The sequence below is a fragment of the Protopterus annectens genome, chromosome 9.part0 (assembly GCF_019279795.1).
Source record: "Protopterus annectens isolate FY-2018-M chromosome 9.part0, PAN1.0, whole genome shotgun sequence".
In the NCBI taxonomy this organism is placed as follows: Eukaryota; Metazoa; Chordata; order Ceratodontiformes; family Protopteridae; genus Protopterus; species Protopterus annectens.
In genome coordinates, this window is record NC_056743.1 from 200,633,967 (window position 1) to 200,661,292 (window position 27,326).

Consider the following 27,326-nt stretch of genomic DNA (forward strand, 5'->3'; position numbering starts at 1 on the left):
TCTTTCAGGGCCATTACCAAGGAATTATAAATACATAGTTTGTAGAGAACAGGACACTCCAATGTGTTTGAATAGGTTAAGAAATCGAGTCTACAAGAAGTTTACCATTATTAAGGTTTTTAGTATGTGCACACAATGAAAGCTGAGAATTTCCATTGCTGTGGTTAGAGCATTTGTAATGGCACCGATTTACATTACGTTTATTTTAGGTTCCATTTCATTTAATCGATTTACAGTTTGTGGAAAACTATGATGCTGTGTTTTGAATATTAATCAAACTGTGCGTTTGGTCAAACTGTGTTTGATTTAATAACTGTGGTTTATGTTATGTGTGAGTTAATGATATAATGGTATGATTTGATATAAAATAACATTTGTCTCATTTACAGGTTATATTCATGTATAAATGTAGTTATACATTTCCATTTGGGTACATTTTTCTGCTTTTTGCAATGCTGGAGACTAAATTGGAGGGTGATACTGTTGAAGTACTTTCTTTGGGGCTGTGTCAAGGACACACACAGTAGTGTAAGTTGTCAGTGCAATCAACCTATATTGGTTGTTGACTGGTATTTGTATAATTTGTAAGTGTGTTGGTATTGCAAGTATAAGTTAATGGAGCATTGTAAAGGGCATTATGTTTACTACTATGGCAGAAGAGCTGTCTGGGGGTCTCTCATACCCCCATGTTCCTTTTTCTTCAGAAGTTGAAAAAGTACAGTCCTGATCATAATCCTTTCTATCTCCCCTCCCTGCACGTTTTGGAGTGATAACCACATCACCACAACAGTCAGGAAATCCTCCTTGTGCACACCTCATCACTAAGGGCTTTTCATCCAGAAAAAAGATCATTGTCCCACTGTACTCATCCATTGTTAGACCCATTATAGAATACAATGCCCTGTTTGGTATGTACCTCTCAAGACCTCTGCAGCAACTGGAAAGGCTGCAGAAATACCTCACTAAAAGAATCACAGGCCTAAAGCAGATGCCCTATGCTGTCTAAAAAAAAAAAAAAAAAAAACCTCCAGCTATACTCTTGTCGCATATAGTCTACTCAGAGGCGATCTCTGCTTAACATACAAGGCCATGTCAAACCCACAACTGTTGGACATGCTACACTTAAAGAAATCCCAGTCCCTCAGAGCCATACGCTCCAGGAATTTAAACCTTGCCCTCACAATGAACAAAACATGCTGGAGGGATAGGTTCATGACCCAGAGACTCCCCAGACTCTGGAATAGACTGCCCATACATGTCATGCAGTGTCTCTCTGGCCTTCTTCAAAAGTAGCCTTGACAATTGGATGGGAGATAGGAAATTCACCCTGGGGATTGCGTCAGTAGACAGGGGTCCAGGGAGGTAAATATTGTAAGAGGAAATAGCTAGGGAATAATTATGGCTAGGCTTGTACAGGCCCTAGGGCCAATAGCCTAGTAACGACCTATGAACATATGCCTGTGCTCAATGAACTACACAAAACTCTCACAAACTCGCTAACCAACCTCGCATAGAAACTTCTCATGTCAACAACATAAAATTTATTCAACACACTGTGGTCACTAGCTGTTATTTTATGGTTTGGATAGTGAAAGCTTTTTCTTGGGTTAATGTATGAAAGGTCATGCAGAACTCTCAGTTGTTGCAACCACAACCTTTGCAATTCTTAAATTCATCTGGCAGTGAACTCAGTTTTTTCTCTGCTGCTCTAATGCAACACGTTTTCTTAAAACAATTTTGATGAAACCTGAAAATGATTGCACTCTACAAAAGTATTGCATTGTGGGTACATTAATAGAGACTGCAATAATAAATTTAAATTCACAAGGGCTTATCTTCTGCTAATGTACATTGCATCCTGAACGTGGACATATTACTTAAGGCCTTTTAATGGTATGCACCTTGTTCAAAGGAAGATAATCAGTTTATTAATTTTTCACTAACTCAGGAGCAGACTATTGCCATGTCCTAGTATGGGATAAAGCATTTGATTATCAATAATTATAGTATTAACTTACTAATTCAAATTTAAAAAAGTCATGGTACCATCACTCAACTGTTTCTGATAAATGCTGCAAAGCTTGCTGGCAAGTACCTTTGCAGAAATCCAGACACACACATATGTAGATTCCCCCAGAAAGATATTACCTGAGTGAATTTTCCCAAAGTATTAGCTCCTGCTATGATTGAAGTCCAGAGCGAGATCACATTAAGGGTGACAGTAATCTCACTGGAGTGTGTACTCTTTCCTATAATGTTTGTACAACTAGGGAGATGAGATACACTAAGATGGTTTGGAGGACTTTCCCCCATCAAAAAAGTGATTTCCCTGAAAAATGCAGCATGTGTGCATTTGGAGGGTTTACATCAGGAGGTCTGTCTGCAGGGAATCAACTTTAAAGTTCCATAGGTAGATCCTTACCTTTTTGCCATCCATAGTGTAAAAATATTTCCTGAACTTGCCTCTCTTGCAATTCATTTTCTTTTAACATTTTCTGTATCTAGTTTTGAACTGCTTTTCACAACTTAAAATGAGTAATTAAAAAGGAACTATTTCACACATTTCTTAATATAAGCATGACAAACTCACAAAAGGAAATACTTCATCTGTCTCTTTTCCTAATTTGGAAAAATAACTTGCAATTTATATAGTAACGTCTTCATTACAAACTGCTCTACAAATTCATAACCAAGATCCATTTTTTGAGTATTAATGTGCTTGAGCATGTTGGATGGTGCCCAGATGCAAAAGGATACTCTGCCTTTCTTTCACATACCTAGGCGTGTTATCATATAATAACCAGACACCCTCTTGTATGTTGCTTATGTGAAACCCTGCACAAGGTAAGTACTACTCGTGACTGGCCTAAGAGCCTTATTATCATAGTCTTGCATTATTTCTGCCTTTTTGGACAACATTTCATATTTGCCTGTTGTTGCATGAGTAACCTGTCAGTGTTTTAACTGCATTCACTTCTCATCTGCTGATTACACACCTTTAAGAAACCGCGAGACATCTTCCAGTTGTGGGATGTTGTTCTCACTGTAGCCACAATACTTCTCTAGAAGTCGAAAGGCCTCAATGTGCTCGCTGCATGCATGTGTTGAATATAGACTCTTGAGGGTTGAGTAGACTTCTTTCCTTTTGAATTGATTAGAAATCAAACAAAATGAGGGTTATTTTAATGAATGCTTGATAATGACTGCATTTGTAAGCCTTATACTCTGTACAAACACACAGATCTAAAGAGAAGCATACATGCATTTTCATAAAAAAAAAAAAAAAAAAAAAAATATATATATATATATATATATATATATATATATATAGACATATTTTTATTAATACAGCAGCTTTAGGCAAAGAACAATTTTCCTAAAGAATAATTACTTGAGTATTCATTCTGTTCCAACAAGCTCTGTCTAGTTAGTCTCGCTAGGAGAAAATACTGATCCTTCAATTGAATGTAGAGAATCTCCCACGTCCTCTCTCATACTGATGGCTTGTGTTTTTTTATTAATGACCCAGGAGTAGGAGGAGCAAGTGTGGGGTGAAGGTGGGGGGGTGAACAAGCCGATTTATTTTTTGTTTTGCCAGTCTTGACCTCTTGGATAGTTCTTCACCTGGCACTCTTCTGGCAGGAGAAGAAAACTGTGTTTGGGACAGCTGGATACAAGATTTGGGATTCTGAAATTAATACTACTGCATGATAAATGCAACGAGAGGGGGAGTTATGATTAGGAGAGAAGCAATGAAGCTTGATGCTGAAGTCTGACTGCGATCAGCATTTACCCCTAGAGGGAACATATGAATAATACAAGGCAAGCTATCATGGGACCATAAGATGCTTAGCCATATACACCTTTAAGTAGAAAAACCTGTGCATTCTTTCCATCCTTGTCACACACACAATACTCTTGCCTCCCATTTAACATGGTTATAGACAGCAGAGAGGTTTATGTGAGTTCACATTGGTAGTGGGGAAACAAGACATCATCTCTTTGCCTGAACATTTGTTATATATTCCATGGATATTTTTGGAACCCATGTTACTTTTACCTTTATCGGTTCAGTTAGTGGTTTGTTATGATGGTTTGGTTTGCGAAGATTTCATTAAACAGTGATTCTTCACATCCCATTTATCTCCCATCTTATTCCAGGCCCTAGTTGCTGTTAGGATCAGCCTATTTTAATACTCCCCATTCATTCCATGGGTCTTTAAGTCCTTTGAGTGTTTTTCTTGTCTACTAGTACATATGTTTGAGGTAATGTGGTCTTCCTAAGAAACTTTCATGCATCTTATGCACCCCTTTTGTTGGCAGGTTGTCTGTATGTGGCTTGCTTTCAGATTACCAATTTTAAGGTACAAATTCAGATGCTAGCACAGTACTTAAACAAGGACCTAGCTACAGGGATATACAGTGGCAAAATCTGTCGTGTACAAGACAGCTCTTCTGGCAGCTTGTGCTCTGTATCACTCTACCCGAATGTACCTGCTTCAGCCCTCTCTTTCCGTTATTAACCTATGATCTCTATTGCTGTACCCATGACACACTGCTAGGAAAAATGAAATGTAATGCATACCAGTTACACTACACCCTTTAATGTAATGATGGTGGGTCATGCTGTTCCATTTTTTCTAACCTGTGAAGTGGCTATTCGTTTCTATATCCCCCATTGACTCCATAATTAAATGACTAAAACTCATTACTTGCAGACAGAAAAAAAGCTAGGTCTGCAAGGCAGAGAGGGATAAAGCTTTAATTCTTAGTTTCTTGAAAACTTCATACATCTAGTGGGGAGACTAGATAGATTATGTATACTGATGTAACATAACTTGCTACAAGCCCTTCTCTTTCACTGTATACATACATACAGTATACTATATATATATATATATATATATATATATATATATATATATATATATATAGTTTCATTTTGTCATGATTCATCAAACTGGTCCTGTTTTACTATTTGTGGATTGTTGTGGAGAGTTTCCATCAACTGCTCCTTTGAGTGTGCTGAATTTCTGTTTTTAATACCAAGTCCAAGATCAGTGACTTGAAATAAAGTAAAAAAAAAAAAGCTCTCTTTATATTGTGAGATACCGTTAGTATATCCGGAGACTGGTGAGCTGAGAGTGATGCTGCCATATCTGGGTGCTGGAAGCCACCGCTCCCTGCAGAAGCACTTGCTTCATCTGTACTTTATTGAATGTCCCAGCTGCCCCTTTCTTTCCTCCTGTTGGTTCCTATCCCATCCTTTCCTACAGAGGGGTGTGGGTGCTGTACACTTCTTAACCCTTTGTGTCTCCAGTGAGATGAGTCTAAAATTGATTCCCTTTATGCAGATATGGAGGTCCACTTAACACCCTCACAGTAGCGCTGAAGGGCACATAGCTACCAATCTATGGGGAAGAAGCATGCTAGCTTCCCAGAGTTGACTATCTGTTCATCTGTGCTTATTCCCTTTATCACTGCGTACCTCTGGCCTGCATTGTACCACCCAGAGCTCCCATTAGGTTTCACTAAGTAATCAGCCAAGCCACTTTCCTCACCCCATAATGGGCGAGTTGTATGCTGCTTCACTCCAACCCTCTCCACCAGATCCTGTTCTCCCTATTCAAACATGGGTCTTCTATGTTTGCAGTAAGGGGGTTTATCCATTTGCACCATGGGAGGGTGTGGCTTTAGTATTCAACAGTTTCTCACCAATTTATTTGGTATGGACTAAGTGAAACTAGTTGAATCATTGTGAATGTGTGCACTCTTCCTGTTCATGGTAGTTAAACACAAAGCTGTTGCTTCCTTTTGTCCTTTGGTAAATATGTAATGTACTGCTGCTTTCCACCCACAAGAGAGCATCTTTATAAAAATCTGATCTGTGATCAACAGCATCACATTTAGACTGGACACAGCATTTACTTTCTGCTGTTATACCTGGAACAGTGGCCTAGGAAAGTTTAGAGACCTATTGGTTGTATTGAAAGCATTTTCACTGTTTCCTACCCCTTGTGGTCATCATCTTGGCAACTTGTTCTGGTCTAACAGCTAAACAGCAACCTTTTAAAGGTACAGTTTGACATTTTCCACTCATGCTCCAGTTTTGACAAGTGTTCTGCAATATTCAGTGCTCAGAACTTTTGCTTCAGTTTTCATGAGCTTTCTTGCCTTTCACTTTCCTGATATATTAGTCCTTTTAAGACCCAGTAGCATCTCCTCTGAAATCAGTTCTCCATTCCATTTGGAAAAGAGCGAAAAGGTGATAATTCTGGTGCAGGGAGTATGCTAATATACTGAGATAAGCCACTATATTTACAAGCTATGGATGCCCAGATTATAAAGCAAAATGGTGATTTTTGCAGGGTCTAGATGCGAGTCCTAGTTTAAGCATCGTCTTTAGTACTTTAGTCTTGTTCTTGGACCATGACATTTGCTTTCTGAAGCTTTTAATTGAGCTAGCAATTCATTTGGCCTTTGTCTGATGGCACGTGAGGATGCATTCTCTCTTTTCTCCTATTTGATCACTTCATTTAATTTGTTGTGGAAATGTATGCTGTTGTACTTGTTTTATTTCTATTTTCTCCATGCTGTGGTGGAAAAAAAGGTCAGGTGACCAGCCCACTTTCCTGGTAAAAATAGTTATAAAAATTATGGCACCTCCTTTGTCAAAAGTCTGGCAATACTGATTTTCTCCATTTCTATAAATATATTGACCTTTGCTGATGGTCTGTTCTCTTTTTTGCTTCTACAGACACTGGTCTTTCTTCATAATAATATACATACAAATTGGGAGAGTTTAAAGTATCAGTCATATCCTACCATCAGAAGTAGGATATGGCCTAGACAAGCACATGTTAAGACCCTTGTCTGAGTATGTCCTATGTATTTGTATTTTGAGCCTCGACAAATAAATGATTAACACTCATTCCATACAGAGAAAAAAGCTAGGTGCTATAGCAGAGAGGGCTAAAGCTACAACTATAGTCTAGGTGACCAGATTCCAGTTAGTGACTTGAGAGCTTGATGGAGCTGGTGGAGAGAATGGAAAGCATCCGTATGGGGGGGATGCAAACTGTCACAATTCCACAAAGGAAGGGGTAGCATTGCATAGGCAATGGGTTTTCATCCTAGTATGCTACATTCTGTTGGTTGGCTCATTAGTGTCTGCACAGGAGCATGCACGCATGGGGGGTAGCATTGTGGGATGTGGGTAGCTCATAATTCCACTTTGAAGGGGGGGCTTAGGCAATTAAAATATCATTATAGGTGGGATACTGATGAGGACACACAACCATCATGACTGCCTGGATGATGGCTTGCTCGGATCACACTTTCCTCTGTGGATAGATGAAAAATGAATGAGCTTGAGTCCATTTGGGTTTGACTTGGTCAGCAGTCACTGGGGCAAAAAGATTGCAGAAACAAATTCCCTGTAGAGAGAAGTGTCTTCAGATTGTAGGCATAAGTACCTCACTCTGAATCATCTGCTTTCTTGCACTTTGGGGTTTTATGCTTTAGTTGCACCCTAATTGTAGCTAGTATCCACTGCTGCCTGGACACACACACACAGACACACACACACCCAGACACAGAGATGCAGAGATGCAGGCACACACCTGTCTACAATACTTAATTCCTTGCATTCCTCACAAGTGCCACTGACCATACTCACTCATGACCTTGCCACTGGTAGAAATGGGGATCCCTGTTAGACACCCAAGACTCTGGAATGGGTTATCTGTTTATATTGGATTTAATTCACATAATCGAACCAGACTGAAGTGAAACTCTTTCCTTTAAAACGAAAACAGCAAACGTTCATTTAAGTGAATTGTGCATTCACTTAAGCGAACAGTAAGGTCAGTGAAGAATTATACAGGGAGAGGAAGCAGTTGGTTAACATTAGGAAATTTGCCCTTTTCCCCAATTTAATGTAATCTTGGAATTGCATTATATAGTTGGGTGTGGTGAGGGCATGTGGAGTGCAGTCTCCCCTAGGTGGGTTTGACATACACTGGTGTGTGTGTGAAGGTCAAATGTTGGCCAACTGTTTTCTTTTCCTGTGGAATTCTTTGCTGATGTGAATGTTGACTTAATTGAACTTTTGCTGTTTTTTGTCTCAGAGTTTTGCTGAAGTCTGGTTTGATTATGTGAAACAGACCCATTTATATTGGGTATTTGCTTGCATGCTAATTGTCATTGCCAATATCAAAACATACTTTAATATGTAAAGCCAATTACAACTGCATTACTGATTCTGTGAACAGCATATGGATGTTGCTTCATCTGCTTTGTTTATGATGTGTTTTTATCACTGTGTGAAATTGACTACATCTACCCGTCTGTCTAGATAACATCATCTTCTTTCGGCTGTTCCCGTTAGGGGTCGCCACAGCAGATCACCTGTTTCCATTTCTTCCTGTCCTCTGCATCTTGCTCTGTCACACCAACCACCTACATGTCCTCTCTCACCACATCCATAAACCTTATCTTAGACCTTCCTCTTTTCCCGTGACCTGGTAGCTTCATCCTTGGCATCTTTTTCCCAATATACTCAGCATCCCTCCTCAGCACATGTCCAAACCAACGTAATTGTGCCTCTCTGGCTTTGTCTCCAAACCTTCCAACCTGGGCTGACCCTCTAATATACTTATTCCTAATCCTGTCCACCCTCGTCACACCCAGTGCAAATCTTAACATCTTTAATTCTGCCACATCCAGCTCAAACTCCTGCCTTTTTGTCAATGCCACTGTCTCCAACCCATATAACATAGCTGGTCTCACTACCCTCTTGTAGACCTTCCCTTTCACTCTTACAGGTACTCGTCTGTCACAAATCACTCCTGACACTCTTCTCCATCCTGCCTGTACTCTCTTCTTCACCTCTCTTCCACACTCACCATTACTCTGAACTATTGACCCCAAGTATTTAAACTCATCCACCTTCACCACCTCTACTCCTTGCATCCTCACCATTCCTCTATCCTCCCTCTCATTCACACACATATATTCTGTTTTAGTCCTGCTGACCTTCATTCCTCTTCTCTCTAGAGCATATCTCCATCTCTCTAAGGTCTCCTCCACCTGTTCCCTACTCTCACTACAGATCACAATGTCATCTGCAAACATCATTGCAAATAAGAAAGGGGTCAGAGCTGATCCTTGATGTAACCACACCTCCACCTTAAATGCATCCGTCACTCCCACCGCAGACCTCACCGCTGTCACACTACCCTCGTACATATCCTGTACCACTCTTACATACTTTTCTGACACTCCTGACTTCCTCATACAATACCACAACTCCTCTCTAGGCACCCTGTCATATGCTTTCTCTAAGTCTACAAAAACACAATGCAACTCCTTCCGACATTCTCTGTACTTCTCCATCAACACTCTCAGAGCAAAGATAGCATCTGTAGTGCTCTTTCCTGGCATGAAACCATACTGCTGATCACTAGTTATCACGTTCCTTCTTAACCTTGCTTCCACTACTCTTTCCCATAACTTCATGCGGTGACTGATCAATTTTATCCCTCTGTAGTCACTACAGCTCTGCACATCACCCTTATTCTTAAAAATCGGTACCAAAACCCTTTTTCTGCATTCCTCAGGCATCCTCTCACTTTCCAAGATTCCACTAAACAATCTGGTTAAAAACTCCACTGCCATTTCACCTAAACACCTCCATACTTCCACAGGTCTGTCATCTGCCTTGCCATTCTTCATTCTCTTCATAGCTATCCTTACTTCCTCCTTGCTAATCCATTGCACTTCATGATTTACTATCCATACATCATCCAACCTTTTCTCCCTCTCATTCTCTTCATTCATCAACCCCTGAAAGTACTCTTTCCATCTCCTCAACACATACTCCTCGCTTGTGAGTATGGTTCCCTCATTATCCTTTATCACCTTTACCTGCTGCACATCTTTCCTAGCTCGGTCCCTCTGTCTAGCCAATCAGGACAGGTCCTTTTCTCCCTTAGTGTCCAACCTTTCATACAACTCTTCATATGCCTTATCCGTAGCCTTTGCCACCTCTCTCTTTGCCATGCACCTCATCTCCTTATACTCCTGTCTACTTTCTTCATCTCTCTGACAATCCCACTTCTTTGCCAACCTCTTTTTCTGTATACTCTCCTGTACTTCCTCATTCCACCACTGTGTCTCCTTGTCGTCCTTCCTCTGTCCAGATGTGATACCAAGCACCTTTCTAGCCGTCTCCATTACTAGCTCTGCTGTAGTTACCCAGCTATTTGGTAACTCTTCAGTGCCACCCAGTGCCTGCCTTAACTCATCCTTGAACTCCACCTCACAATTGCCCTTTTTCAATTTCCACCACTTGATCCTTGGTGCTGCCCTCACACTCCTCCTCCTCTTGATAACCAACGTCATCCTACAAACCACTATCCTATGCTGCCTAATGACACTTTCTCCGGTCACCACTTTACAGTCTCCAATCTCCTTCAAACTGGCCCTCCTACATAAGATATAATCCACCTGTGTGCATCTTCCTCCACTCTTGTATGTCACCCTATGCTCCTCCCTCTTGTTAAAATACGTGTTCACCAAAGCCATGTCCATCCTTTTCACAAAATCCACTACCATCTGACCTTCTGCATTCCTTTGTTTAACACCATACCTACCCATCACTTCCTCATCCCCTCTGTTCCCTTCACCAACATGCCCATTGAAATCTGCTCCAATCACCACTCTCTCACCCTTTGGTACAGACATCACCACTTCATCCAATTCACTCCAAAATTTTTCTTTCTCATCCATTACACACCCAACTTGTGGAGCATATGCACTAACAACATTCATCATTACACCATCAATTTCCAGCTTCATAAACATCACTCTATCCGACACTCTTTTCACCTCCAAAACACTCTCAGCATACTGTTCCTTCAGAATAACTCCTATGCCATTTCTCCTCCCATCCACACCATGATAAAACAATTTGAACCCACCTCCGATACACCTAGCCTTACTCGCCTTCCATCTGGTCTCTTGCACACACAATATACCAACCTTCCCAGCTTGTCCTTCCACCTCCAGACATAATCTGACTGGGAGCTGGAGCTGAAGTGGGTCTTAAGTGCATCTTGAGGTTCTGTTGCTAATTAAACCCAACTTTTCCTTTAGTCCCTTAACATTCAAATCTCTCACTTAACATATACCCTAACCAGCTACTCAGACATTTGACTTACCTGAACTCTCAATTCTATTTCTCTCTCTAAAACCTATTTCTTTTCTATTATATGGACACACTCCAAGAATAAGATGCTCCTCTTGTATACTAGAACATTATTACTTCTGTCACTAGTTGGTTCAGCTAACCTCTTACCATTTCCAGCTATAGTTTACATTCTCCTGTTGTCCTATTCCTTTCCCTCATCCACTTCAAATGGCGTCCACAAACTTTGAGATATCATCGGCACTTAGTACCAGTACAGGCATTGTTCAAGCAATCTGTACCATTTTCCGCCTACAGGCTGCACTTCCTGTCTCCCATAAATACAACAGATACATAACTAAACTCCTCAGTGCACTCTCAGATTTAGCTTTTTGACTTCAACTTTGCAGTTACATCCATCCAAACTCAGGCCCCAAAAATAATTTGCATCAGCCCTGTACTACATCCTCTGTACACCCCCAAGCATGTTGAACTTACCCTGTAAAGGATCCAATCTTTTACTTCTAAATATGAATCTCAAGTGTAGTTAACAAAATACAAGAACTCCATGCCACCCTCATACTTCTCTTTCCAGAGATTCCTCTACAAACTGACACCTGGCCGAAGGTACATATTAAGAACAGTGAGATTATTCCCCCATGATGCAACATTCATAGGCTAGACAGAAAGGAAAAAAGAAGAGTGGGGTTTAGCCTGATTATATAAAAATAACCACATACTAGATCTCCCCTACATCTAAACATTCCAAATTTCAGTAATGCTGAAATACTATTCACTAAACTCAAACTTAATTCCAACAAACAATTGCTGGCACCTATATCCCCCCTGGCAAAAACCTTACTACTATTGAGTATATCCTTCACTGGACATCATCCCTGGCTTATGAAACTATTATCATGGGAGACTTTTTAATACTGATGGGGTTATCTATATTACAGATGAAATAATCAACCACATTAACCTACATGATTTCACCCAGATTATCCATGCACCAACCCGAATAGATAAAAAAAACAAAACAAATAGAAACCAGTCAAGGCTAGATTGTTTAACAATCCCTCCCACTCTGCCCTTTCTGGCTGTCTTCCTGATGCGCTTGGTGACTACCTTCCAACCTACTTAGTCAGGCAATTCATTAACCCCCTTAAATTGTACATGGCCAACTTTGAAACAAAATAAATACACTAAAAGCACTAAAATCTCTACAAATAAAATTAAAAAAAAAGTCGGAACCATGGAGTCATAAAAATATTTAATAAAATATAAACACACACATTGAGCTCTTTCATCCTTATCAACCAAGGACGACTTCAGAATATTCATCTAATTATCTCAAAGCATATTTACATATTTTCAGTAATCCAGCCATTTAAAGAGAGTTAATACATCAACTAAGACTGCATCAACTTAGTTGATGTATTTACTGTTTCTGTAAATGAACCCCAATCACTGCACCACCATCAATCAATATAGGAACAAAGGGAAACTAGTTTCAGCTATCTTCTCTCAACCTACAAAACATACTACAACCATATTCCAATAATTGTGCATTGCATTCCACCAATAAATTGTTGCTTCAAATATCTAAAGCCAGTGATACTGCAGGAGACTCACTTTACTCATATCACGTAGCCAAAACGTGGGATACTCTCCCACTTACTATTAGGTCTACAAATAACATCATCTACTTCAGAGAAAATGCATAAAAGTCACTAGTACTCAATTGGTTATGCCCACGCCCCAGACCTGACTACCAATTCTTCTCTTACCCCTGATCCTTATGCTATTTCACTGACTTAGTGAGGCTCTTTCTGATGCTCCTCCCTGGTACTTTTTTTTTTTTTTTTTTTTTTTTTTTTAGCTAATCCTGCAACCACTCTACCCTAAATTCTGTCCACATCATTCCTATCTTTCTAAACTCTCATATGTAACATGTTAAGTTCATTAATCATTACTTAATGTGTTAAGTTCATTATCTTTGAAAACTTTTTCTACCCAGGTATTTTCAGCCTTCTGCCTGTATATTGTATCATTATTAGCTATGTAAGATGTATATTATATTTCTTCTTTTGCACCTATCTAATTTGTCTTCTATTACTTGTGGAGCTTTTCTCCTTGGGCCTCCTCTGAAAATGGGGCTTGAACCCAGTCAGACTTTCCTAGTAAACAAATGTCAAAATAAAATAAATATGCTTCCGACAGGGGGAATTCTTTAATGACCTATCATTGCTCCCCCTCTCCAATGAGTTCCATCTCAGGACCTTTATGGACCCATGTCTCCCTTCATGGAGTGCCTCAGTGAATGCCCTTCCTCCTTGGGCATAGGCACACCCATCACTTCCTGCCAGTGCCGGAGATGCCCAAACCACTAAATAAACCTGGAGCACTTGAGCTGTAGTTACGGTTTGCCCCTCTTTGCTATGGTGTTGGCTAACTCTCTAACTTTCTTTTAACCAAATATTTACTTTCATTTATAAAACTATACCTTGTAATCCTTATACGTGTGTGTAAATTAGCTATTCATAACTGCTTGGATTTCTTGTGGAGAATTTCTCCCTGAGACCCTGTTTGAGGATCTTTAGGAAATTCAGGTTACCCCAGTTAAGCAAAAATATGTCATTAGTGCACTATTCAAAAATGTATTATAGTCTCTACCTTTTCAACAGTTAGTCTTCAGGTTATTGCTACCATACGAATGTAGTGGCTGGTTTAATTTATGGGTTAACAGTAACTGTGTTTTTGATAAGCTAGCATGGTCTATCTAGCTTTTAGCAGTATCATAACAATGGCAATGTGAGTGTTAATACTTGAGAAATCCTGGAAACTGTGTGTGCACATGCAAAATCCTATTCAGGTTCAAATTGCTGTTGGTGAGATGGCAGTACAAGGCATTGGCCTAAGTCTGGGGTAAAATCTTGGAGATCCAGTGGTTATAATCTGATGTATAAATTATTTGGGTGTGTTGGGTGTAGTCTGCTACCTGAGGCAACAGTGTTTGGTTACCAAACTCTAAGCCAGTTGCCTTTTGTATATTACTATCAGCTGTACAAAGTTTTTGCTTGTTCATCACATATAAATTGTTGAAAATGGTGTAGATTTGTGACTGTACTCCTTGCTCATCCCACATAATGCCTGCTATGTTATCTGCATTGTCTTCCCTATAAGTAACGAGTAGGCTCTACTTCTTCCTGTCCATATTATGTTAGTGTTATAGTTTGTTTACGGAATTCCTTTTAGTGGGAAAATGGATAGCCTTACTCCAAGCTAGATCAAATGTTGCAAGGTAGCAGTTAAGTGGCCTAGCAAAGTGTCCAATAAAATACCTTTCATGCCTTATTTTTCCTCTTTTGGATAGTATTTTCAACCAACATACCCATTTCCAGACCTGGACATGATTTGTCATCTAATTGCAAGGAGAATACCACATTATTCAATGCATTACTCTGTATCACCAAGGAATGTCAAAAGTTGACATCTGTAAACTTCAAAAATGAAAAATAATTGTTTTATTTTCAAGACGAAAATGTATACTCTGACTCTGAACAACTTCTACATCACACTGTACTTCAGTGTTAAGTTGCCATCATTATAAATAGACGGCATAGCAACATGAACAAAAGTACGTCCAAAACCTAGTCTAGGGAGGCCATGCTGTTAATGCATTCCATTCATCCTCTGTTTCACAGACACAATGGTTCATTGCTTTGTATTTCCAATGTAAAAAAGAAAACACATTTTTCTTAAAACTAAATAGCAAGTAAAAAGGTATGGCATTTCAGGAACACTGTCAGCAGACTATTTTACCATTTATAGAGTACTGAATTATATCCATGACAATTAGGAATTTACATTATGTTGGCAGTCTAGCATCTTAGAGCATTCCTGTCCTGGAACTGCTCCACACTTAAGAATGAGAATCCTTGAGAGTAGAAATGCATTCAGATGCTGTGTTATGAATATCTTGGAATTACTTTGATCATATTTCACTAATGCAATATTGCACCAAAGTTTAATTCTTTGATTGCTATAAGTGATTGGCAAAGTGGATCTTTCTGGTGTTTAGTGCATGGTGGTGTTCCATTCATTTAAAGTGCTTTGGTACTACATGGAATGTGTACCCTCCACCCCCCGAGATCAGCAGACAATGGGATAAGGGGATTTGTCCTTTTCCCCACTGTTGTACGAGCTCTAAGTTGGTCTATTTAAAGTTACAGGGGTATAGGTGCTGTGGGAGGACCCCTGTAAAAGCTATGTCTACATTTTTCGGTAGACATTTGTGCATTTGATAGGTTTGATGGAACTATATTTTATATGTTGACTTTTTAATATAAACTCTTGATTTTATAGCTGTTTAGGCTGTCTGGGCTTGGTTCACAGAGATGAAGTGGGAGCTTACAACAATGTCCACCTGTTTCTGTTAACTCTTCAATGAAATTCAGAAAACACAGTACTGCACTGAAGGCAAAATTCTGCATTTTTATTTAAACTTAATGCCAAACAGGTCATAAAACTGATAAACAAAGAGTTTATTATCTGTTCTGCTGACAACTTACTGACCAGGTTGCAAGTTCTTCGGGTGTGTACTCGACTCGCGATATTATCTCACCACTGTATGGAAAAAAAAATGTAAACACTCATTTACTATTTTTGCCCTTTTTAATGCTTTTTTTTTTTTTTTTTTCAAATATGCTAACCCATAATAAAAAAAAATTAAGGTATTTCTTGATCACAGGAGACTGGTATGATTTCACGTAGTGAATGACCTGATCTCTGTATTTAATGCACTTTATCTCAAAGCTGCATTTTTACTTTTTAACACAGTGGAGTTTCATTTTCAAGACAGTAACACACTGGCATTGTAGCAGTGTTTACTTGTTCTGAAGAAGACTTTGAATACTTAATTTACTAAAACTTGGTACTTACTTGCTCACCTTTTACAGGGTTACTTTCAATTTTATCTTAGCAGTTCTGTATCATAAAATGCATCTAACTGAAGAGTCGAATTTTATGGGTGCATATATATGCAATGTTCATACAGTGCCATTAAATAACTTTCTCATTAAATTAAATTTGAGTTTATGGACTATTGCACAGTAATATTGACATACTCTTGCAAGTGAAATAATGATGTGACGTTAACATTACCCCATGCACAAAACATTTAAAAAATTTAAACAAAACTGGTGAAAATTTCTTATTTAACCCAAGATGCTGTGGAAGTGCTCTGAAGTTTAGATTATTGGTAAGTTTGCTTTCTCAATTTCTGAGAATGTTTCTGCATAAATGCTGCAAACAGAAGTGTCTTAATATCATTGATTTGGAATATTATTACTGCCATGACGTAGACATTATAATCTCATTTAACAATTACGACTTGATAGTTCTCTTGGCACTGAACACAAGGAAACAGGCTTTCCTCCTGAGTATCAGAAAGATATTACTTACTGTTTGTAACTGAATGCTATATCAGCAATTTCTTTTCTCCGTTCACGATAGAGTTTGTCAGAAAATCCCTGTTAATTAAAATAATGGTGTATCACTTTTTATCTATACTTTCAGGTTAAATGACAGTGTTAACAATAAAGGCCAGTATTTAATATAGCCATATATTCAATATCACATTATTTTATTCTAGTGTCTGAAGTAAATCCAAACAAATCTGGTAGAATGCATACCTTTCTACGTAACATTTGGATATCCTGGTGGGCCACACATTTAATTAACCAAGAGAGCCACATTACCATACGGCAAGGAAACAAATGAAATTGTTACTTTTAAAAACTGTCTTAGTCTCCTAACTAAGACCTACTTGGCACAAGTTTAATTCTTAAAAGCAATCGTACAACTTTGGTCTATTTTATTGACTCTGAGAGTTACATCAGTGTCTTGTGGCAGCTATATGTAATGAGAATTAATTTTTTTGACTATATTGATATCAGGTGACTAATGAAAGCTGGTTGCCATTACCTAAAAAAGGTACTATGGAGGAAGGCAATGTCTTTGCCAGTAATCAAAAACCTGGAGGGGACAGGTGAAGGCGAGCATCCCTGGTGAAGCATTGTGACCTGTTGATCATATCCTCCCAGGTTAACAAATATTGGATCATAAAGGTAGCCAATTATTGAAATAAAGTTTTTACTCGTATTGTGGTACTTTCCTGGTAGAATGCTGTTCAGTGTTAGCTTCATACTCATCTGTTATACATATTTTAAGAGAGCCATCATGTCTCTCTCCATATAGTCCAGGGAGGTGCATCTCAAGTCCCTGACACACCTACATGTACTTTGAAAGTTGTACAAGCACTTGTTCAAGGACTTGAATGTGTGTGCTCTGACTGATCCTAGCACAAGACAGCAAGTTGTCTGCACTCATTCCTTGCTCAGCCTGTTAAGAGGTACATCTGCATCTTATAACTGAGTCACTTATAACTAGAATATTTGATTGGTTAGATGCCTGATGTACCGGTTTGACATCCATGAATTTGGGACTCCTTGTGCCATGTGAGGAGGCAAGTTTAACTTTGAGTTGGCTTTGTGGCTCTGGTGTGTTTTGAAAGCCTTTTAGGTTTAGTCAAGTTAATCTGTAGAACCTTACCATATAATGGTTTATATGCACTGTGATGGCTTTGGTGAAGTGTGGTGTACTGAGCTTACTGTCCAAGATATTTTTGCCTCCAAGAACATTCTGTATATGTAGAAATGACGCAATATGGTGCAGCGTCAACCAGATAGACTTGAAACCAAAGAAAATCGATGTCAAACAAGGGTCCAGAAATGGTGCAAGAATTGATTTATTAAAACAACCTAAAAAATAAAATGAGCACTTATGTCTCGTACAAGAGAATTCATCAGAATAAAGTGGTCCTAGCATAAAGCCGTTAAATAGTGTATAATAAGATTTAATCGGTAGTTGGGTTGATTAATAAGAATGGTAGTTGTCTTTAAAGGGCCAGACAAATACACAATAATAAGCAATGATGCACACAGTTCTTGTCAAACAACAACAAAAAAATAGCATCACAACAAAGTGCATTGAAACATTCGATCATTTAAAAATAACTGGGTAAAAAAATGCAACAAATGTAACAAAAGATTTGTAAAAACTTGGGCGATAACTTATTAGCCTTCAGTATTAAAATGGGTGTCAATGAAGTTCACGTACTTTAATTCCTCCAGTCACCCCACTGGGGATCCAGTATGATCTTTTGTAAAACACCAAAGTGAAACTTGCTATAGCTATTAGACTGGTTGGAATGTCTATAGAGGGCACCGATCTCATGCTTGTTGGCAATATTGCGGGTGTGGTCATAAATACGTGTTCTGTGAGCTTGCTCAGTTCTGCCGACATAGAATGCCAGACATCCTGTGCACATCATTAGATAAACTACCCTTTTAGTGATAGTTACCATCATGAAAGTGATCTTTGTTTTCATTACATTTCCTAGCACCACAACTTGGTTCATAGTAGTGTATGTGCACTGGTTGCATTTAATAGTGCCCTTAGAAATTGCAGAAATGGCAGCATGCTTGTTTTCCATCAATCTCTTAAAATTTTGGGCAGTTTTTGAAATAAATACCAGTTCAGGCCCCACTAATGAATATAATTCAAGGTTGGGTTTAAAAATGCACCATTTTTTTTAAATCTTTGATTTCTTTAGAAAATTTATTGTATTCAACTACTAATACCCTTTCATATTTATGCTTATCTTGTCCTGATGTTAGACCAGTACCCAAAAGACTTTATCTCTATTACCCCATTCATTATACACATCTGATAAGCTGTCCTGAAGGTGTTCTGGATGCCCCCTTGATAAAAAAAACATTTCCTTTAACTTGGTTAACTCATCTCACACATTCTCAAGATTTGATGTCATAGAAAAAAATCTTTGCTTTTCAAACTGTAGAAACTTAACAGTACAGACAGACTTACTGCTACTTCAGACAATAGAGTTTTAAGGGACTTCTTACATCTGTTTGAGAAGACTTTTTTGAAGTTTAAAAGTCTTCAGATAGAAAATAGTTACTTAAGATAATGTTTGCATTTAAATATTGCCCCTTTTGACTTAATGTACATTGAAGAAATTGTTACTGATTTTGTAGGACTTTTTGACAAATATGGGCTGGAATTAATGCACAAAATTAAGTACAATGAAATACAACTTGGCAAGTTGTGTTGAGAGTTGGAAATAGTACACCAACTCATTTTAAAAGATGTTTCTTTTGAACATTTTAAAACATTATATGAAATTATTATTTTGAGAATAGATAGAAAAATGTAATGATTTGTTTTCAAAGAAAAAAAGAGGAAGTTATAAAGAGATGTTAAACAATACTGCAACAAAAATGTTTACCCCACAGCACACCTTATTCCCCCAGTGTTGATTCTAAAAACATTTATTTTTCTAATGAGGCCAATACTAATGTTGGTGAATACAGTAGAAGAGACAAAGGGGATAGACTGGTCTCAGATTATAGAGAGTCAGATGTTTTCACTGATGAATTTCTGGATTTTCAGAATCACAGGCATTTCAAGAGGCTGGCAAGTTGTTCGAAATACACATACAACTCAGGAGAGAAATCTCAGAGGTCCCTCTATTATAAACAGAAAAAGGGAGGGGGCAGGAGAAGACAATGCTTGGTAAAGATGGGGTAATTCATTCCTTTAAGGGGTACAATATAAAATATTACACTGTTGGATCAATCACTAAAGAGCATTTTTCTTTATTTCTCAAAGGTTTCAAATTCGTCCCTTCTAAACAGGTTGATATTGCCGATTCCTTGATAGAGGTTAAACTATTTACTAAACTTATTGTCAATGTTTTTTGTTTTCCATGATAGAAACAGTGGGGAAACTAGGGGATCTAGTTATAGGGGTAAAGCCACTAGAAAATGTAATACTTTCAACCTCCCCACACACCCCACCATACAGGTTTTTGAAAAATTGGTCCTGGAGGAAATTACTAAAACTTTTGCTAATAAGAAACATACATTTTGCAACCTCTGCAAGGATGAAGAATTTATTTGATCAACTGTGAAAAGACATCTGTCTGCCTTATGCAGCCTGACAAAGGGGGTGGAACACTAATTCTTGACATACAGGATTATTCTAACATCATCTTAGAACTACTGCATGATGTGGATACCTATAACCCTTTTCTAGAAAATGGATAAATATAGCATATCGCAGGAATGACTAGGTGAGGAATACTTATTAAATCAATGTATTGATGTGGAGAATTACCGGTTTCTCTCCAGCTGTAATCCTATAATCTACGATTTTTGGTATCCCGAAAATTCATAAGGATTCACTCTGACCCCCATTTAGGCCTATAGTTTCTGCTACTGGGTCTGAGACCTACCCATTAACCGTGTTCGACAGGTGGACTAAGCATGTGTACAAGGTTGTACCTTACCTCATAAAGGATTCTTGAAACTTCTTAAGTCATTTGAAGAACCATGTTTGGAAAGAATCTAATTTTTCTAACTATTTTCTTTGGTTTCACATTCTCTATGTACCTCTCTCACATACTGTGTTATGTAGTTTGAGTAGTCGTAGATCATCAGACAGTATGAGACAATTTCTACACAGTTTCAATATCCCCACAACTTTTGTAGCCAGCTTGATTAAGATGGGTAAATGCTGGTTCATGGTTTTGATAAAAATGACTTGGGGGGGGGGGTGGTAGCAGGGTTTACTCTAACTGCTTGGAGTTCAATTTAAGGACACTGTTTGGGTGGACTTATTAAGGCGTGAAGAAGTTTATAGTTATTTGGTTGAGGTGAACTGCAGCTCAAGCTGCATTAATTTTTGCTTGGAATAGGTTATTGAACCTTTTACCAACCTTTTTAAGGTTGTATAGATTTTGAAGGTCTCTTATTGGGGGATAAAAGCTCTTGCACAGACAACTCATTATACAGCAAGTTCAACAGTGACAGTGTGTTTCTTTCCCTTTTGATGAAAAGCTCATTTTGTACAGTTCAGGGCTCTCCTTGCTTCTCAAAGTATTGAATAAAAGACTCTGGGCGAGTGCAGGTCTGTACTGGTTATAGCAGACTAGCTAGTGAGGCATCCAATCTCTGCTAATAGTAGAGGTCTATGACTTCAAAACCTGTAGCGAGTCAGTTGTCCTGTGACTCTGAGCTACAGGTCAGTGATGCCAAGTAGGTTAGAACTTCAGAAACTTTAACTTTTAGAGTGAGGACAAATAAAACTGCAACTGGTGTACAAACAGGAATAAATAATAGGGAAGAGTGGTACTCTGTGCATCAGTGGGGGCTCGGAAAGCTTATAACAAGGTAGCAGAAAACGGGGGACAGCATCAGTAATATAACAGGAAGAAGCACATACGCAGAATATGTGAATCTAGCAGCAAAACTGGAATGGAAACAATTGCAGAAGCAGATAAGCACTTGACCTGCAGCAAAAATGATAACACTGCCACTGTAATAATGTAAACACAGTCTAAGGCAGCAGAGTAGGCAGATAGTTCAGTAACACTGGTCATAAAAATGCAGTAATAAATGACTGAAGCTCGGATCCTGTAGTATTTCACAATTCACCCACAAGTGAAAATAAAATTACAAGACTAGGGTCCTTGAGTTCAAAATACGAACCATTGAGTTTTATAAGTAATCATACTTATGGAAGTTACAGTGCAGTATAATGCATAACTGATGCTCAGATACTGCAGTATTTAACTTTTCTCCCACAAGAATGAAGATACAAGACTAAGGTTCCAGAACAAGTTTTTAAAAAAAAAAAAAAAAAGCAAATGGATAACTTTTTGATTAAAACCTGGAAGAAATGTAGAAGCGGACAAAAGCTCGTTTCTCACAGTCTAGGGCTTTCCAAGTTATCAGAGTATTGACTACAATTTTTGTCATCTGCTATGAGCACTGCAGGGTATCTTTGCTCAAGTTTTGAATATACATTTTGTATCATTGGAACCACATATCATAATTCTGGAATCATTCTGAAGGCATTCTTGCTCCAGAAAATGTTTGGGTTCAGTATGAAAGAAATTGCCAAATCTGAGTTAACTTGAAACATTGAATTATCATTTCAGCATAATTAGTCTCTCGAGCTGCAGTGTCATTGAATTAATATCAGAGAGCCACGATTAAGCAATTCAGAATTCAAACAGTTTTTACTGCAGATCATTTTCTTTTCAAACTAACACTGCATGTGCTCTTTGCCCACGACCACACACCCACAATGAGGCATAAAAAAAATGAAACCTTTAATACTGCATGCATGTTGTGCTTGTATATTTAAGTAAAAACCTAAATATGAAGGTAGGTGGTACCTGCAAATGTGAAGGGGGATGCATGACTGTCCAGATGCAAGAAAAGTAATGAAAGTATGTTTTTAATGCAGGGGATGATTCGCATGTTTTACCGGGAAAGTCTGACTGGGCACAGGTGCCCTTTTTCAGCAGAGACCTTGTGAGAAAAGCTCATAGGTAACATTTAATGCAATCAATATTCCAATAAATTTTATAATGCAGTTGCAATGCATAGTAGTTAGTATAATAAAATTTCTGTTGATATCCACAAACATCAATATACATCATTGTATTGAGAATTTACAGATAGAAGGATGGAGTATAAGATAGGTAGGAGTAATTTAAGAAATACATTAGAGGAGATAAGCAAGTTTCCAAGTGTTACTAGAGAAGTAGTAATGTTATAGAAGTAGGTATAACAATTTAAGAAATACAATCACATGAGGTATTAGAAGGAGATAAACAGGTTACGTGATTTAGTGCTTTAAAGAGCGGTAAAAGAAGGTGATGAAATATGTTAGGAGAAGCTATGTCCCAGATGAGGAGCAGGGACAAATCCAGGAGGCAGAGAGGAAATCTAATTAATGGTTTGAAAATATGAAGGTGTGACATAAACCTGATAGAAGAAATTTTATTCCAAGTTCTAGCTACATTGTTGGAATAGAGTCTGACTCTGGGAAGCCCTTTGTGCTTTGTAGATGGTAAGGAATTGTTTATCATTTGAAGGGGGGTGGTTTGGTAGATGGTTTTGGAGTATGGAATTCATTGCTGGGCAGACAAATTTGGTATAGGTGATTTTGTGGATTAGCATGAGCTGGGTGTAAGATACGTGGTGAGGAAGTTCGAGACAAGTGTTTTTAGTGCTAAATAATGATGGGTCTGGTAAGGTTTTTTGCAAGAAAATTTGTCAACTTTGTAGTAGCATTTGTTGATTATGGATAGATTAGGTTCATAGATTAGTAATAGGCTAACTTCCTTTCTGGGCCATTTTAAGTCTATGTGAGAATCAAACCCTGTACCTTGTGTCTGTAAGGCAAACACCTTAACCATTATGCCAACCTCCCATCCCATCATTGAAGCTTCCCTGACCAGGAATCAAACCCGGGCAGCAGCGGTGAGAGCACTGAATCCTAACCACTTGAATAACAAGGATTCACCTGGTTAAAGGTATATGTTAATGAACTGCTGCTTGTTGCAAGTTTGAGTCTGTCATTCTGTTTGCATGCTGTGCAACTCTGATTGCTTTGCTTTACGAGAGAGTATTTCTGGATTTCCTATGAAAAGTGGAACTTGCACTTCAGTGGACTTAAATTAATCAATGTACAAGCACCACACCACACTTCATGGATTCTTGGCCATTCTTACTGAATTGCTAGTGATAATTTGCACACAGTCTTACAGAATGAGTTGCATAGTTGTGGAAGTTTACTGCATGGATGTGTACTTCATAGTTATGTTTTGGCAATATGTTGGTAAAAGGAACAGGAAGGTGTGGATGGGAAACGGTAGGGCCATATGTGAATAATCCGGTTAATTTTTTCTCATGCTAGGAGCAACAATAAAGCCACAACAAAACTACTGTAATACTTTATACTGTTGGCAAGGAATAAAACAGACAATAGAGTGGCTTTGTGAAAAGTGATTCTCAGCAGAAGTCAGGAGAAGAGTATGGTACTTAATAGGAATGGTTAAAATAGCAGTGTAGTTTAAGATGTGAAAGAATTAGATTGACAACTGCTACAAATCTGTGTGTGTGGTTGCATTTTTTAATGTACGGCATTTTAGAGTGAATTTTTTTAAATCTATGTTTTACAGGTTGTGTGTGCAGGATTGCTGAACAGTGGGGTCTAGCAATTTGTTCCATCCCAGTTGCTGATGGTGCATATATAATGGGGGGGGGTAGAGTGCAGGGGGTCTTATCCTCTTTGCATAAATGTTTTTTTTATATATTTTTGTGATTCGATATTTTTAGATTAATGCTTTTCTCATTTTTTATGTAATCATCAGTGTGCGTGTATACATATATATATATATGTGTGTGTGTGTGTGTGTGTGTGTGTGTAAAATATGGAACCGGACATGTAAATGGTATGTTTGTTGCAGAAATACAGCTCCTCAAGATCTGAATAGGTATTTAAATAGCATAGAAACACCCCCCTGTCACAGGCATGTCCTAGGATGCATGCAAGTTTTTTTTTTTTTTTTTTCGGCCAGTGGTGGAAAGTTTCAGAGTATGTCAGACCTTAGTTGTATTTGTGTGCTGTTTAATCAACAGAATACTGAGAAGGATAAAAGCCCCAAGATGTTAATGGTTGCATCTGGCTGTAGCATACCTTTCTCTCGTACGTATACCTACCATATTTGGTGCATGTGCACAAGTGCCTGTGTAAGCATCATCTCCATCTTTACTTGCCTTCCTAACAAGAAGTATACCTACTGACATGGTATAATAACAAATAAAGCTGTTGCTTAAATCACGCATACTTCTGCCTTACTTAAATGTGGCATGTGAGAAATCTTCCACTGTCTACAACTAAGTATAAGATTTCATTTAAAAATCTTAAATCTGTTACCCACAAGAGGTATAAAAATATGTGCAGTTATGAATCTCTAATCAACTTTGGTGCATCCTGGCGCCTTTAGAACATGAGTGATGTTGCACGGGGCATGGTCTTATACCATTCTCACTCAAGAATAGTCTTCACACTGGACATCTCACTCAGCAGAGTCTTTGCTCTAGTTCCCCATATCCTTTCTTGACCACTCTTTGAGCTTTCCTTCCATTGTGTATACTTGCTTACAGTAACTGTACTTCAAGCTTTTACATTCTCTCTCAAGCGCACATGTTAATTTTCAGGGTAGGCTGGTAATATTCTTAAACACTAAACCCATTTATACCAGCCCAAGGTAACAAACTGCACCACCCCGGACTATCAGGTTGAGGACCTTTCAGTTATTATTTTCCTCTTGTTAATCAAATTATGAACACAAATGATAGCACTTAGCTGAACAGTCTGACTAGTTAGAGGAGGATGCAATAACTTGTCACTATTTAGAAATACATCAGTACATACTCTCATCAATTAGTAGATAACTAGCTGCAAACTGTTTTAAAAGTGAGTAAAAAAAATCAGAATGCATTAATAATCTCAGAAGAGCAAGTAATATAGTTAACAAATGTACTTACTGGATGATCGTGGTCAAGATCTGGATCAAACTTTGTAACTAGGTGATGACATTTGTCTAGCTCAGCAATTTTTCTTGGAAACCAGTGAACTAGTAACAAAAAAAGTCAGTATTACAAATGCGTACTTATGTCATCATAAAGCAAAATGTACTTTAACTTGAAGTATAATCTCTCAAATGCCATAGAAAGTGAAGAAAAACATTACAAATTCAGTACCTTTGAAAGTTGAACCTTTTCAGATTAAAGTCTGACTTGGTGAGAGCTGAAGGATGAGGGAGACGTGCTTGCTCAAGTAACATCTCCACCTTCTTTTTGGGTGCCACGAGCCCTCTGTTATGAATGGCCTGATTTTTCTGCCCCTTTAAAGTTGATTTTTTTTTTTATTTCCATTCTTGCCAGTCCATGTTAATCATTTGCTTGCAGAAAATGTGCGTTATATTTACCAGCAGTGGCAGTCCTAGTTTCCCATACTATGGGTATATCTTGTGGTGCCTGAAGTTTCAGCAGTATAAATTTTGAACAAGGCTGACTAACCTGATCTAAAGACAATGTGTTTCATCTTTAGATGGGTGGCACAGTGATGCAGATGACTCAACTTCCTCACAGTAATATATTCTCCAGTTTGATTCTCGGCTATGGTGCTTTCCTTGCATTGTTTTCATGTTTAATGTTTGGGTTTATCCTGGTTCTCTGGTTCCCTCCCACATCCCAAAGACGTATAGTAAGTTGACTGGCATTCTGACTTGACAATAAGGGTGAGTGCATGTACATGTATGTTAGAACAATTATGGCAGGTCTAGCCATCCAGCAGTGTGAACATTGGCTCTAGATGACTGTCACTTTTATGACCCCCCACCAGCTCTAGATGATCACTTTTGATACAACCCCTCCCCCCCGACCCCATGTGCAAACCTGGGAAAAATTTGGTCACAGATGATGTGGTTGTCGGATTCCTAAATCCGGTCTCATTTAGTTGTGTAAAAAAAAAAAAAAAAAACGGTTCAGGGTGGAAGCTTTTATATTTTGACAATTCAGAAAAATCCTTTCCATTTTGAAGGTCATGAGCTTCTTTAACTGTGGCTTCTGAATTCTCAGCTTTTTTTTTTCTTGGTGGTCATATACCTTGGCTTTCCCTCAAAAAAGAAATTCAGTGAAAACTTGAATGTGCGCAGGTTTAAATCGACTTTGACATGTTTTAATTTTTGTCTGACCAGCAAGCAAAAATAAAAAAAAAAAAAAAAAAAAGGTGAGCTGAAAAGAAGGCACAGAAGTGTACTTCTGAATTAGATTTTAAGTTAATTAATAAATTACCTTAGTTTCAAAATTTCAAAACGGGTGCCATTTGAATTCTAATGCAGGAAAGGCACGCCAGAAAGTTCTATTGCCTTTAGTGAGTGTAGGGAGGGGCTTAAATAGCAATAATTGTGTTTGAAATTAGGTAAATGGCCAAAAACTTTGACTGCAGATCTAAATTTATGGTAGGCTAGGTACTATAATAACTAATACCCTATGAAATGAATAATGGAAATTAAGCAACAAAATTATAAAAGCCATTGATCTAATTGACGATAACTTGCCATTTTATAAATTAAAGAACCAGAAATAAGGACTGCATTTCTGTGCAGCTGAGCAGAAAAACTTTTGAT

General features: G+C 38.2%; 1 protein-coding gene across 2 annotated transcripts in view; it reads right to left on the reverse strand.

The window, feature by feature from the left end:
* Positions 1–27,326, reverse strand: part of TH (tyrosine hydroxylase) — a 1,190,719-nt gene that overhangs the window by 254,250 nt on the left and 909,143 nt on the right. For both annotated transcript variants that reach the window (XM_044082744.1, XM_044082743.1), the window contains 4 exons: positions 25,681–25,769; positions 16,655–16,722; positions 15,767–15,817; positions 2,997–3,142 (listed from right to left, as the gene is read on the reverse strand). In XM_044082744.1, coding sequence (XP_043938679.1) covers positions 2,997–3,142; positions 15,767–15,817; positions 16,655–16,722; positions 25,681–25,769 — 354 coding nt within the window. The remainder of the gene's footprint in view (positions 1–2,996; positions 3,143–15,766; positions 15,818–16,654; positions 16,723–25,680; positions 25,770–27,326) is intronic.